The 14,916-nt window shown below is 40.8% G+C and overlaps 3 protein-coding genes across 4 annotated transcripts in view; 2 read left to right on the plus strand and 1 right to left on the minus strand.

Annotated features, from left to right (window-relative positions):
- The window catches only part of LOC117317151, a 43,839-nt gene extending 36,459 nt beyond the window's left edge, over window positions 1-7,380 (plus strand). For both annotated transcript variants that reach the window (XM_033871949.1, XM_033871948.1), the window contains 6 exons: window positions 506-656; window positions 2,213-2,302; window positions 2,684-2,879; window positions 4,418-4,652; window positions 5,895-6,079; window positions 6,448-7,380. In XM_033871949.1, the coding sequence (XP_033727840.1) occupies window positions 506-656; window positions 2,213-2,302; window positions 2,684-2,879; window positions 4,418-4,652; window positions 5,895-6,079; window positions 6,448-7,343 (1,753 nt within the window). In that variant the 3' untranslated portion in view covers window positions 7,344-7,380. The remainder of the gene's footprint in view (window positions 1-505; window positions 657-2,212; window positions 2,303-2,683; window positions 2,880-4,417; window positions 4,653-5,894; window positions 6,080-6,447) is intronic.
- Window positions 7,381-7,410: 30 nt separating this feature from the next.
- Window positions 7,411-9,021, plus strand: LOC117316942 (extensin-like). The gene has a single exon (XM_033871721.1). It carries the CDS (start codon window positions 7,411-7,413, stop codon window positions 9,019-9,021), a length of 1,611 nt encoding a protein of 536 aa, XP_033727612.1.
- Window positions 9,022-14,565: 5,544 nt separating this feature from the next.
- The window catches only part of LOC117316605 (ATP-dependent RNA helicase DDX54-like), a 32,323-nt gene continuing 31,972 nt past the window's right edge, over window positions 14,566-14,916 (minus strand). The window contains exon 20 of the mRNA XM_033871272.1: window positions 14,566-14,848. Within this exon, the coding sequence (XP_033727163.1) occupies window positions 14,640-14,848 (209 nt within the window). The 3' untranslated portion in view covers window positions 14,566-14,639. The remainder of the gene's footprint in view (window positions 14,849-14,916) is intronic.

Below are 14,916 nucleotides of genomic sequence, written 5' to 3' on the forward strand. Positions count from 1 at the left end.
TGAGTGGATCTATATATACTGCTATTTAGTGGACCTATATATACTGCTATTAATATATCTATATATACTGCTATTTAGTAGATCTATATATACTGCTATTTAGTGGACCTATATATACTGCTATTAAGTAGATCTATATATACTGCTATTTAGTAGATCTATATATACTGCTATTTAGTAGATCTATATATACTGCTATTGAGTGGATCTATATATACTGCTATTTAGTGGACCTATATATACTGCTATTAATATATCTATATATACTGCTATTTAGTGGATCTATTTATACTGCTATTTAGTGGATCTATATATACTGCTATTTGGTAGATCTATATATACTGCTATTTGGTAGATCTATATATACTGCTATTAATAGATCTATATATACTACTATTTAGTAGATCTATATAAACTATATGTAATTCTCACTATATATACTACTATTTAGTAGATCTATATAAACTATATGTAATTCTCACTAACATATGTCTAACATTTGAAGGTCCCCTGACTCAGCTCTTCAGTCTGGGTTAGAGAAGAAGATGAAGTTCACCCCATCAGGACCCCAGTTGTGGAAAGGATTTATCTTCATGCAGGATGTTGCCAAGTTTGTCACAACAGCTTACCGGGTCTCTGGCCCAGAGGTCAAATTGGTATGTCGACCATTTCTCTAGTACCTAGTTATAATGGCAATGTTTATAAACTGTCACTGTCGAGTACCCAAGGTCAAAATGGTAATAGTAAGCTTAACTGGTCCATATTTAGTATGAAGCGTCCTTAGGTGAAGGGGAATCAATTAAACAGTGGGTCTGGCCCATGTGGTCCTGGGGGGGCAGAGTCCAATAGAGGAAATATAGCAAATTCTTTAAAACCTTCTGTAGAAATGAGAGAATTTGGTCCACATTTGGTCTGAAGCACTCCTTCGTGATAAGGAACCAATTTTGTATAAACGGTGAATCTGGCCCCACAGGGGTCAATGGGTCGATTGATGCAATGTCAAGGTTACTAGTTTAAGGTTGAGGTCAAATTTTCTAATTTTTCTAATATTTTGTCTTGACTTTATGAAGAAGAGTTAGGATTAAACAAGAAATCAACTGACCAAAGGTCACTGGGTCAAGTTCAAGCTATTTGTGTCTTAAGTTCAAGGACAAATTTGATCTCTGACAATGACCCTGGACTACATAAAATGAATCAGACTTTACAAATGAGTACTATACCGATATATAGAGATGGAAGGTACAAATGAGTACTGTACCGATATATAGAGATGGAAGGTACAAATGAGTACTGTACCGATATATAGAGATGGAAGGTACAAATGAGTACTATACCGATATATAGAGATGGAAGGTACAAATGAGTACTGTACCGATATATAGAGATGGAAGGTACAAATGAGTACTGTACCGATATATAGAGATGGAAGGTACAAATGGGTACTGTACCGATATATAGAGATGGAAGGTACAAATGAGTACTGTACCGATATATAGAGATGGAAGGTACAAATGGGTACTGTACCGATATATAGAGATGGAAGGTACAAATGGGTACTGTACCGATATATAGAGATGGAAGGTACAAATGGGTACTGTACCGATATATAGAGATGGAAGGTACAAATGAGTACTGTACCGATATATAGAGATGGAAGGTACAAATGGGTACTGTACCGATATATAGAGATGGAAGGTACAAATGGGTACTGTACCGATATATAGAGATGGAAGTTACAAATGAGTACTGTACCGATATATAGAGATGGAAGGTACAAATGGGTACTGTACCGATATATAGAGATGGAAGGTACAAATGGGTACTGTACCGATATATAGAGATGGAAGGTACAAATGGGTACTGTACCGATATATAGAGATGGAAGGAAACAAGAGTCACATCACGGCAGATCCCAAAATGGGGAAAGTATTTGTAATATAACTTAGCACTTTGTTATCGAAATATCCATTTAAGTGATACAGAACAATTGGACCTCTTGTTTATTATAAATGCTTTTCAATTAAGGTTTTAATCACTTTTGGAACCAGAAAGCTAAATGTTAGTTAAAGAAAAGTGTTGTCTGCAGTGCATGGTACTGAGAAGAAAAATTGGGAAAGTATTTATAATTTAACTTATATTAAATGAATTTTGCCATCATCATTGAAATATTTTGTTGATCGTTGTTCGTTACGTCTAAATTTAAATGTTACAGGACCTGCCTGATACAATCCATGTGTGTGGGAGGATAGCCCCCGAGCAGGTGTGGGATTACCTGTCCAAAATGAAAAAGATTGGCACAAGGGTATGTATTTAAGTCGTTCACGAGGACGTTCAGGATGGTAGTTTTTCACTACCATGAGGTAACGTGGTGATGTCACTAATTTATGAAATTATCATGGTGTTGTTACTGATAAACAAGCGAAAGATAACACCGTGATGTCACTAATTTATGAAATTATCATGGTGTTGTTACTGATAAACTAGCGAGAGATAACATCGTGATGTCACTAATTTACGAAATTGTGTAATAACAGGTATCCCTCATAGCAGAAGAGGCAAATTATGTGAAAAAATATAGAAAAAAAAATTGAAACTGATATGTGTTGTACAGTATCTTTAACCTATTAATAGATGACTCTTGTTTCACTGAAGTAAACTGGATGGTGTGGTCTAAATGTTGTAGGATATCTGTATACTGCGGTTCATACCTGGCAAAGAAGAGGAAAAGACATCCTACATCAACTTGTATTCCTACCTCAACAGCCGTTCGCGGTGTGGTGTGGTGGGAAACTGTGCCAAATATATCAAGGACTTCTATCTTCTCCCTCTGGCCTCCCATAGCAAAATACCGTCGATATTGTTACCCTTCGATGGACCAGGTAAGGCTGCTTTTTCTCCCATACTTCACAGGGTTATCCGGTGGTTGTTAGGGAAAAGATAAATCGATCTTACACAGGGGGGTAAAGACAGCTGACACGCGCTATATGACGCTGCTCACAATAACGTAACGTCATCATTTTACGTTGAGTAACCAAGTCGTAAATGATGACGTCATAAATTTTGACGCACATTCTGGGGAGCATTGACGACGGCGCAATGACAAACTTTCATAAAAACTTGTTTTGTGGCAAGTATGTGAGATCATGGGTCTGTTCCGCGAACAAGGATATCTCAACCCTCGTGTAAGAGTTTGGCTGGCCAGCACTCGGCAAGCCGAGTGCTGGCCAGCCAAACTCTTACACGAGGGTTGAGATATCCCTGTTCGCGGAACAGACCCATGTTAGATTCTATTAGTCAAGCCTCCCATCAGGGAGAAAATTCCACTGAAAACCGGTATTATAAAGATAATTTTTCCCTGGGGCATGTTGGTATCCCCTTCATACTGAATCCCTTGATGAACCAGATAGGCCTGGATCACACTATACCACTGTTATAAGCTGGCGTACAATATATATATCTTTTAAACCCCGTGGCAGATTTCAGATTTCACAACATCACTCCATGATGAGATATTTCATTGGTCAAGATTAAAAGTTTTCATTTATCCACTTAAAGAATAAAAGCTTGTTTACAAGATATCTCCTAACTTCTGGACAGGGCCGGTGAGCTTATGCTGTCAACATTTCCTTTAAATCGCTACTAATCCTGAATGACTAAAAGGATTTTGATGAAATTTGGTCTGGAGCATTATTGGGCAACAGAGATCTAATGTTGTATGAATGGAGGGTGTGATTCCCTAGGGGCTGATGGGGTGGGGCTATAGGGGAAATTGAGGTAAATCATTTAAATCTCTACTAGTCCTAAAAGACTTGGATATTGGAAATTTCGTCCAGACATTTCTTTGGCAATGGAGATCGAATATTTGGTTAAACAGGGTGTGGCTCCCTTAGGGCCGAAGGGGCAGGGCCCCAATAGGGGAAAGTGGGGTAAATCTTTAAAATCTCTATTAGTTCTGAACAACTGAATAGATTATTTGGCCAAGAAGATCTAATGTTGTGTAAATGGTGGGTGTGGCTCTTGGGGACAGAGGTAAAATTGAGGTAAATCCTTTAAATATCTAACTATTGTCTGGAACAGCTAAATGGATTGTGAGGAAATTTGGTCTGGAGCAAAATTGGGGGAAAAGAGATATAATGTTTTATAAATGGAGGGTGTGGCTCCATTTGGACCAGAGAGAGGGGGTCCAATAGGGGAAATACAATATTGCAAAAAATAGTAAATAAATAAATAAAATCCTTTATTTCCTTGAAGAAGGACATGATTTGGTCTGATTACTGAAATATCTAGGTGAATGATGCAGGCCCTCTTTGCCTCTTGTTTTATTGATGGGGGCATTAGAGGTATGTAAGACCCTACTCATATTTCTTTGAACAATACAGGACATTAGAGGTTATTCCCTGAATCTTAATCACTACAGGTTTAGAAAACAACCGACCACACATGTTGCTGGCAGTCATCGTAAAGCAAAAGACTAAACGTCATGGCAGCGACTCATCCAAACAGCCATATGATCCATCTGAGCCGAAGAAATCCAGGTCATCACATGAGAAAGAATCGCGGCGACACAGTCTGCAGTCATCAGAGTCCTTCACCCCTCCCACACACTCTTACTCCCCAAGTACTAAAACAAAAGGCAGGAAAATATCACCCAGGTATGTCAACTAACTATGGTTTGATAATATCACCTAGGTATGTCAACTAACTATGGTTTGATAATATCACCTAGGTATGTCAACTTACTATGGTTTGATAATATCACCCAGGTATGTCAACTAACTATGGTTTGATAATATCACCCAGGTATGTCAACTAACTATGGTTTGATAATATCACCCAGGTATGTCAACTAACTATGGTTTGATAATCATAACAAACACGGGTCTACAGGGCTTTTTCTCACTGGTTTGGGAAAGGGCTTTTTTGTCACATTTTGGGAAGAAAATTGGTAAATTGGTAAAGATTTTTTCAGGAGTAAACTGCAAATTTTTGGAATTTGGCTTAAATATGAAATAATTTCAATTGGGAATGGGACCCATTAACGGCCTCAAAACGCCCCAAGAAAAAGCCTTGAAGGATCTTAGTGATGTTTAATGGATATGATGGAATTCATCTACTCTATCATATGCTGTACACAAACCTGTTATCAAATTCAGAGTAGATTCTTCAACTATTGAAGATGGATAACGCTTTACACATTGGAGAGTAGTTACTGCACATTCTATAAAATAAAACAAAGGCAGACCATTGGAGAGTAGTTACTGCACATTCTATAAGTAAAACAAGGCAGACCATTGGAGAGTAGTTACTGCACATTCTATAAAATAAAACAAAGGCAGACCATTGGAGAGTAGTTACTGCACATTCTATAAAGTAAAACAAAGGCAGACCATTGGAGAGTAGTTACTGCACATTCTATAAAGTAAAACAAAGGCAGACCATTGGAGAGTAGTTACTGCACATTCTATAAAAATATAACAAAGGCAGACCATTGGAGAGTAGTTACTGCACATTCTATAAAAATAAAACAAAGGCAGACATCATTTCACATTCTATAAAATATAACAAAGGCAGACCATTGGAGAGTAGTTACTGCACATTCTATAAAAATAAAACAAAGGCAGACCATTGGAGAGTAGTTACTGCACATTCTATAAAATATAACAAAGGCAGACCATTGGAGAGTAGTTACTGCACATTCTATAAAAATAAAACAAAGGCAGACCATTGGAGAGTAGTTACTGCACATTCTATAAAATATAACAAAGGCAGACATCATTTCACATTCTATAAAATAAAACAAAGGCAGACATCATTTCAGTTCCAGTGCCTTTCTCTGCCTTTCATAATCATTAATAATAACTGCATCAGATGAAAACTAAGATGTGTGATTGCAGGTTAACTCCGACAAGTTCCCAGCGAGGAAAGGCCACACCCATGTCAACTACACCATCTACCACACCATCGTCCAGTATCACTCCAGGGAGTGGCAACGCTACCCCCGCCACCTCGGACAGTAAAGACCCCATCGTCAAATTCTATGGCTCAGGGGAACTCCTTCCTTCAGAGAAAACACCAGAAGGTGATCACTTTTAACAATTATATTGGTAATAATAACCAAACAAAATAAAAATGTTAATTTCATTGTAATTATAATCATAGCTCTGATTTACTTCAGAAGTAACGTAGACAAATTGTTCTGTTACATGAAACTTTGAATTTGAAATAAATTCATAAAATGTTGCTGTCCCATGAGTGGACTGCAGACATAAAGAAATCCATTGATTGCGCTGGAGAAATGCGTTTTAGTATTTGGTAATGTTTGAATTTAAACATTCCTTTTCCTAGTCCCCATTAATAGACAAATCTGGAGTCCTTGTTTTGAGTAGCTGTTTTACTAGAGTAGCCCTGTAACTGTATTTCTGGACGATTTTGTTTGGTGTGTTACAGATGACATGCCCTACTCCCCTGGTGGTGGAGATGATGAAGATAATGATGACCCCTATGACCCCGAGAGTGTCAGCTTTGACAATGCCGAGGAAAGTAAACCAGTCAGTGCTGCCTCAAGTACAAGCAGCAACAGTGTAGCACAAATGATAGAAAAAATCGCCCAGAGTGACAATCCTGCAGAAATGACTGCCATCATGGTCACTACACTTGCCACGGCAACATCACTCCGCGACAAACAGCTGTTGTTGTTAGAACTCACACAGAAGGTTAAGGAACAGAAAGATCTACTGGAGGCCAAACGCAAGAAAAAGGAAGCACCAGTCGTTGCGCCTAGTGCCACACCAGCCATGGCTTTGTCAACTTTGACCTCCGCCATCAGTGCCATAACAACGGTATCCAAGCAGCTATCCTCAGACGGCCAAAAAAAGTCCTCAGCAGCAGCAGCAGCAACCCAAGCCACAGTAGTGAAGGCTCAAACTACAGAGACTGCACCAGGGGCTGAATCACAGAAGACCAGCTCCACTTCCAAAGTTGACGTCAGTGTTGAAAAGACAACGACTGAAGGCAGCAAAGAACTCACAAGTACAGTGACACAATCATCCGGAGAAGTGGGTGACAAGGCAGCGTCTTCAACAGAGCTTGAAGAATGTAATAAGCCAGTGCCTGAAGCCCTACAGTCACTGTTCTCCAGCATCCCTGGGAACTACAGCCATGTAACTAACATGAATCGGGCCAAGAGCCAGAAACCGTCCCCAACAAAGGAATCTGCGAAGGGTAGTACTGTAGGTGATGTGGGTCCCGCCACGGAGGTTAGGTCAGCCCCAGAACAGAAGGACCCAGCTCCTAGTATCATCTCGACACGTGTGAGAAGTGGAGGGGAAAGAAAAGAGAGTTGAATTTGACGCGTCTCTTCTCAAGTTTGATTATGGAGATTCCGACAGTGAGGGAGAGGAGAGTGGAGGTATGGCTGAACACAACCCGAAACCAATATATGAAGATACTTCAACGCCTGACTTTATCCCAGGTCTGGATTTAGATGAAGACATCATGCCGACTAGAGAGATACTTCCACTTCCTCGTCATTCCATCCAGATGCCGGAACCCCCTGCAGCGCCCCCGGATATGCCTCCAGACATGCCTCCAGACATGCCCCCTCCTCTCCCTCTAGAACCCCCACCCCCGCCACCAGACCATGATCCAGATGACGAAGAAGAGGATACTGAAGATAAAAAGGGGAAAGGTAAAGGAGGAAATCAGAAGCCTAAGCCTCCCCCTGAGATTGTGCTTCAGGCTACGGACCCGGTCGGCATGGTTATCCTCCAGGCATCCTTTAAGAAAATACAACAGGCAATGACGGTCCCTGCCCCGCCACTACCACCACTTCCAGGTATCGGTATTCCCTCCCAGGGTCCACCACCCAACCACATGCAGATGCCCCCCATGACCATGTCTGGTAATATGGGTGGGCTAGGACAATATGCTGCTCCCGAAATGCACATGCCTCCACCAGGACCCGGAATGCCCCCACCCAGACCAAACTTGCCACCACCAGGGCCGGGCATGCCACCTCCAGGACCTGGTATGCCACCCTTGCGACCTAACCGAGGAAGACATGGTAACATGGGAGGGCCACCAAGGCATCAGGACCGTCGACCACGCGGGGGACCAAGAGGATCATCACGACGACCTCCTCGGGGTCATAGACCAAGGCACGGCATCCCGAGTCTGTTTGACGTAGACACGGGTCCACCACATGACTACAACCGCAGGTCTGGGACCTGGAGAGAAGAGGAGGAGACTCGTGGAGACTCACCGGAATGGTCGCTAGATCAAGACCTGCGACAGGCACAGGATCAGGATTTTAGAAGAATACAGGATCACGACGAGCGTGTGATGCGACCAACATCGTGGAAAGAATTCAAGGAAATGTCCAATTCACCAGTGATGGAGGATGTGGACCACAGATGGCCTGATAAACATGGTCGCAAACCCAGGGTACCTCTGGCCCTGCAAGAACAATCCCATTTGCCTCCTTTGCCTGCATCTTCAGACATTCTGGAGGATAGCGATATGAGGACTTTTATACACCCTCCCAATGTGGAGGACAGAGACTACAGGGTGAAAGGAGATATGTCCTCTCCCCTGGTTCACACGGAGGACCAAGATATGAGGTTCCAGCCTCCAAACCTAAAATACTCCAAGGAACAATCAAATTTAGAGCCAAGGGATACAGACTTAAGTGAACCTAAACAAAAGAAAGCAAAATTAAAAGAGGAAAGTACTAATTCCCCAAGTCAGATTTCCTCACCCAATGCCCCTATATCCAAATTAGTGCCCACAACATCCGCTCAGTCGTCCCCAAGTCCTATACCACCAACTGGTGACAAATTGGAGGGACCAAAAACTTCACCTGCAGTTGTGTCCATGGCGTCACCTCGTGGCCCCACACCCATCAGGGGTCCACCAGGGCATATGGGTCCCCACCCGCCCCCGGAGATGGTCAGACCAAGGCATCCACCCCCACGGCCTCCGAGGAATCAACCAGCACCCCCTGGTGTGGATGACTGGGAATAAATCAATCATAATTCACTCATCTCACAGATGTGGTATCTAGTCCATGGTATTGATACTACATGTTGACAGTACTTACAGGTGTTTTACATAGTCTTTCTCATTAATCAAGCCATGTATCTTGATGATGTTTTAAGTATTTGATATAATTGTCCTTTATATTGAGATGAATAATACAATGCATCAGGTACAGAATTGTAAAAAAATACTTAGTGAGTTTTTACGCTTTTTATTTGAGAGATATTCTATATTGTATATTCTTTACTAGTTATAGTACGGAGTTACCTCCCATTCGGGGTATCCAATTCTTGTTTGGCAACTTTTGTGGAGTTTAGACATGGAAGTGTAACGGTTATTAAGATATAAGTGATAAAATGTCATCACATTCCGGAGTACAACAGATGGACTGGACTTCAGGCTTTTTGGTGGGAAAATGAAAGTGTTATTTGTTTGGGCATCTGGTTAGTGTACTCAAAAATTTAAAGAGTTTGACACGGGAAAATACTTACACATCATGTTTTATATCTAGTGTTTCTATAGGTGTCAATTGTTTGACTAATCTGGAGTTGTACAAGCATAATAGAAAAAATAAAGCAATTTTCTTAGAACCAAAATGCTAAATTTTGGTAAAGGATAAAATGTTGCCGTAGATACAGGTTGCCGAGAGTCTGATTCCAATATGCAATAATTACTGATATATCCAGTTTCTCTGTCTGTCCCTTCTTACCCTCTTATTAATATGTTAATAAGGAAAACATTCTGATGAAATGCAAGATCTTTCTGAGAAATAGAGGTAACAAAATAAAATTGTAAAATCTAAAATTCTCAGATTCAGAATTGAATGTGCACAACTAGGGATCAAGGGGAACCTACTTATGAAGTTTGAGAAATATCCCTCTAGTACTTATGGACAGGTGACGCACGACTGACCACGGATGGGGCGATTTAAAAACTTTTTTATAATCAGAGATGAAAATGGACTAAGGGCAAAAAGGCTGAAAATTAGATTACTCAATCTTTTCAATGGGAAAAATTACAAGTTTACATTAAACTGATATTCTCAAAAAGGCTGAAATCAGCCAATCGGCTGAACATTTTCATCTCTGTATAATTCATATCGTAGCCATCCATTTTGCTTCAAATAATAAAAACAAGGAACATTTTAATGGCCAAAGACAAGGAGATGTTGACAATGTGATATTGTCACTTGATGTGCCCCTGGACAATTGGTCTTTTTATATGAAGGTTTTCCTGATTAACAGATTATTAAGAGGGTCAGAAGGAAAAGGTAGAGAAACACCACTCTGACGTGATGCTCATCTTACTGAAGGGCAAGTGAGCTTAGACTGTGCTGCAGCATCCATCATCGGGCGTCATCTTCTCCTTTAAACAACTTGTTCTCAATAACCAAGAGGCCCAGATATTTGGCTAGTAGTATGATGGAATGAAGGGCTACAGAATTAATTTAAATCAATTTACCCTGCCTACTCTTATGTTTCGACCAAGAGCAACCTCAACATTTCATTAGAAAGTGAGCGCGATACAGACCCAGTGGGTCTCTTGTATTGTTTCATTGACATGTTTAAAACAGAATTTTCAACTTTAATTGTTTTTTTCCTTTTAATTTTTACTCGCCTCTGTTTTGAACAATTAAAAAAAAGTATTTCAATATGCCTGGTATATGAACTAATGCTATCCAGGATGTCCAAAAGGACAAAGTGGAACTGTCTGATGGTTTTTTTCATTCATCCATCTCCTGTTTTATTACATTGTAGTTCTAACTGTAGGTACAGAAATGTACATTTCCATAATTGCTCAGGTATGACAGCATCTCCTAATGTCTATCGTTGACTTAAAAATCTGGTATTGAGGTATGCTAGTTCTCAACTATCTCTATATTTAGATTCTCCATGAGCCCCTGAACACATACAGCAAACTGTCTGTAAATTTAAATCAAATATTCTTAAAATTTTCATGGAAACCCTGATTGGGGAAAACCTGTAATTGACTATTTTTGAGTAGACGAGAGGTGCTATGATAATGTTGTCGACACCGTTAAGGTTCTGTTACCATGGATGTGTTCAGTCTCCATTAGAATTAACGTTGTTACTGAATACTGTTATGTTGTTAGGATTGTAATGTTGTCATGGTGTACATGAACTGCGTTTTGTATATAATCATGTTTCTCATAAACTGAAAATTTGACAGTATTGTTCTTCGTGTATATTGTCATAAGTGATACACAAGTAAAAAAGTTAAAATATCAACCTGTCTTTTAGTCTTTATTCCGGGGTAGTGCATAGTAAATGTAGTCATATAACAGCGGATTTTAATCAGATTGTTTCTGATGTGTCAGTACTCTAGGTTTAGAGACACACACAGTGTCGGCCCTTTCTGATGTGTCAGTACTCTAGGTTTAGAGATACACACAGTGTCGGCCCTTTCTGATGTGTCAGTACTCTAGGTTTAGAGATACACACATTGTCAGCCCTTTTTGATGTGTCAGTACTCTAGGTTTAGAGATACACACAGTGTCGGCCCTTTCTGATGTGTCAGTACTCTAGGTTTAGAGATACACACATTGTCGGCCCTTTCTTACATGTCGGTACTCTAGGTTTAGAGACACACACAGTGTCGGCCCTTTCTGATGTGTCAGTACTCTAGGTTTAGAGACACACACATTGTCGGCCCTTTCTGATGTGTCAGTACTCTAGGTTTAGAGATACACACATTGTCGGCCCTTTCTGATGTGTCAGTACTCTAGGTTTAGAGATACACACATTGTCGGCCCTTTCTGATGTGTCAGTACTCTAGGTTTAGAGACACACACATTGTCGGCCCTTTCTGATGTGTCAGTACTCTAGGTTTAGAGATACACACATTGTCGGCCCTTTCTGATGTGTCAGTACTGTAGGTTTAGAGACACACACATTGTCAGCCCTTTCTGATGTGTCAGTACTGTAGGTTTAGAGACACACACATTGTCAGCCCTTTCTGATGTGTCAGTACTCTAGGTTTAGAGACACACACATTGTCGGCCCTTTCTGATGTGTCAGTACTCTAGGTTTAGAGACACACACAGTGTTGGCCCTTTCTGATGTGTCAGTACTCTAGGTTTAGAGACACACACATTGTCAGCCCTTTCTGATGTGTCAGTACTGTAGGTTTAGAGACACACACATTGTCAGCCCTTTCTGATGTGTTGGTACTCTAGGTTTAGAGATACACACATTGTCGGCCCTTTCTGATGTGTCAGTACTCTAGGTTTAGAGACACACACATTGTCAGCCCTTTCTGATGTGTCAGTACTCTAGGTTTAGAGACACACATTGTCAGCCCTTTCTGACGTGTCAGTACTCTAGGTTTAGAGACACACATTGTCGGCCCTTTTTGATGTGTCAGTACTCTAGGTTTAGAGATTCACACATTGTCAGCCCTTTCTGATGTGTCAGTACTCTAGGTTTAGAGATACACACATTGTCAGCCCTTTCTGATGTGTCAGTACTCTAGGTTTAGAGACACACACATTGTCGGCCCTTTCTGATGTGTCAGTACTCTAGGTTTAGAGACACACACAGTGTTGGCCCTTTCTGATGTGTCAGTACTCTAGGTTTAGAGACACACACATTGTCAGCCCTTTCTGATGTGTCAGTACTGTAGGTTTAGAGACACACACATTGTCAGCCCTTTCTGATGTGTCAGTACTCTAGGTTTAGAGACACACACATTGTCGGCCCTTTCTGATGTGTCAGTACTCTAGGTTTAGAGACACACACATTGTCAGCCCTTTCTGATGTGTCAGTACTCTAGGTTTAGAGACACACATTGTCAGCCCTTTCTGACGTGTCAGTACTCTAGGTTTAGAGACACACATTGTCGGCCCTTTTTGATGTGTCAGTACTCTAGGTTTAGAGATTCACACATTGTCAGCCCTTTCTGATGTGTCAGTACTCTAGGTTTAGAGATACACACATTGTCAGCCCTTTTTGATGTGTCAGTGCTCTAGGTTTAGAGACACACACATTGTCGGCCCTTTCTTACATGTCGGTACTCTAGGTTTAGAGATACACACATTGTCAGCCCTTTCTTACATGTCGGTACTCTAGGTTTAGAGATACACACATTGTCAGCCCTTTTTGATGTGTCAGTGCTCTAGGTTTAGAGACACACACATTGTCGGCCCTTTCTTACATGTCGGTACTCTAGGTTTAGAGATACACACATTGTCAGCCCTTTCTGATGTGTCAGTACTCAAGGTTTAGAGACACACATTGTCGACCCTTTCTGATGTGTCAGTACTCTAGTTTTAGAGACACACACATTGTCGGCCCTTTCTGATGTGTCAGTACTTTTAGGTTTAGAGATACACACAGTGTTGGCCCTTTCTGATGTGTCAGTACTCTAGATTTAGAGACACACACATTGTCGGCCCTTTCTGATGTGCCAGTACTCTAGGTTTAGAGACACACACATTGTCAGCCCTTTCTGATGTGCCAGTACTCTAGATTTAGAGACACACACATTGTCGGCCCTTTCTGATGTGTCAGTACTCTAGATTTAGAGACACACACATTGTCGGCCCTTTCTGATGTGCCAGTACTCTAGGTTTAGAGACACACACATTGTCAGCCCTTTCTGATGTGTCAGTACTCAAGGTTTAGAGACACACACATTGTCAGCCCTTTCTGATGTGTCAGTACTTTTAGGTTTAGAGATACACACATTGTCAGCCCTTTCTGATGTGTCAGTACTCTAGTTTTAGAGATACATGGACCGACAACCTGATTTCAGTATACCCCCAACTTCGTTGCATGGAGTATACTAAATCATGACTATACCTCTCCCTATGCTGTTTCAGACCAAATTTGGTTGTTGTCCGTTAAGGTATCAAGGAGGAGTAGAGTTTTAAAGGAAAATTTCAGTCAAGTTCCCCTTTTGAAGCACTATACCCCCCTGTCCCTATTGGTAAAATTAATCTCATTAATATAAATTATGTCTGCCCTCCCCCAATGATAATTAAGACCAAATTTGGTTGTAATCTGTTAAAGCATTAAGGAGGCCGAGTGGTTAAGGTGTCCCGACACTTTATCACTAGCCCTCCACCTCTGGGTTGCGAGTTCAAAACCTACGTAGGGCAGTTGCCAACTCCAAAACCTGGCACATCCTTAAATGACCCTGGCTGTAAATAGGGCGTTAAACAAAAAAACAAAAAACAAGCATTAAGGAGGAATAGCATTTTAAATGAAAATTCCAGCCAAGTTCCACTTTTTTTGCCGCCTTAATGGATTAAAACCAAATTTGGTCTGGAACATCATAAGGGGAGGGCAATCATGATTTATATAGACCAGTCTCATCTATATAAATTATGACTGCCCTCCCCCAATTATGTTTTCAGACCAAATTTGGTTGAAATCCATTTTGGTGTTAGGAGCATTAGTAATTTGAAAGTGAAAGTTCACACACGGTGAACAGCACACGGCGACAGACAAAACACAATGGTAACGGGTCATCTTTACCCTTCAAGAAATAGACGACCAAAACAATAAAATCATTTTCATTATGTTCTTTATTAACTATTTCAACAGTTCCCCTTTTAAACTTTCCAATATCCACAGCTATGCCTATCTTCGGCCTTTCTTTTTAGACATTTTAGCAGAAAAGTTTTTCCGTTTTTGTCGCGTCTGCTCCCGATGTTTCTGGAGAGATTCTTTACGAGCTTTAACATTCCTGGTCTTCATAATCTGTTCTGGACGTTTCCTTTCCTGTTTGGGGAGTTTGAATTTGCCTTTCTTTGACTTGTCCTGGGTACCCTCCTGACCCAACGTGTGCCCTGTAAAACAAGAATAAAACAAAAACTTGATGGAAACATATTATCACGAGTCTCACGTATTATCAGCG

The sequence above is a fragment of the Pecten maximus genome, chromosome 18 (assembly GCF_902652985.1).
Source record: "Pecten maximus chromosome 18, xPecMax1.1, whole genome shotgun sequence".
In the NCBI taxonomy this organism is placed as follows: Eukaryota; Metazoa; Mollusca; class Bivalvia; order Pectinida; family Pectinidae; genus Pecten; species Pecten maximus.

Bases quoted from the DNA above. Each gene is read 5' to 3' on its own strand.
- LOC117316942 (XM_033871721.1), top strand. From the start codon at position 7,411: ATGGCTGAACACAACCCGAAACCAATATATGAAGATACTTCAACGCCT.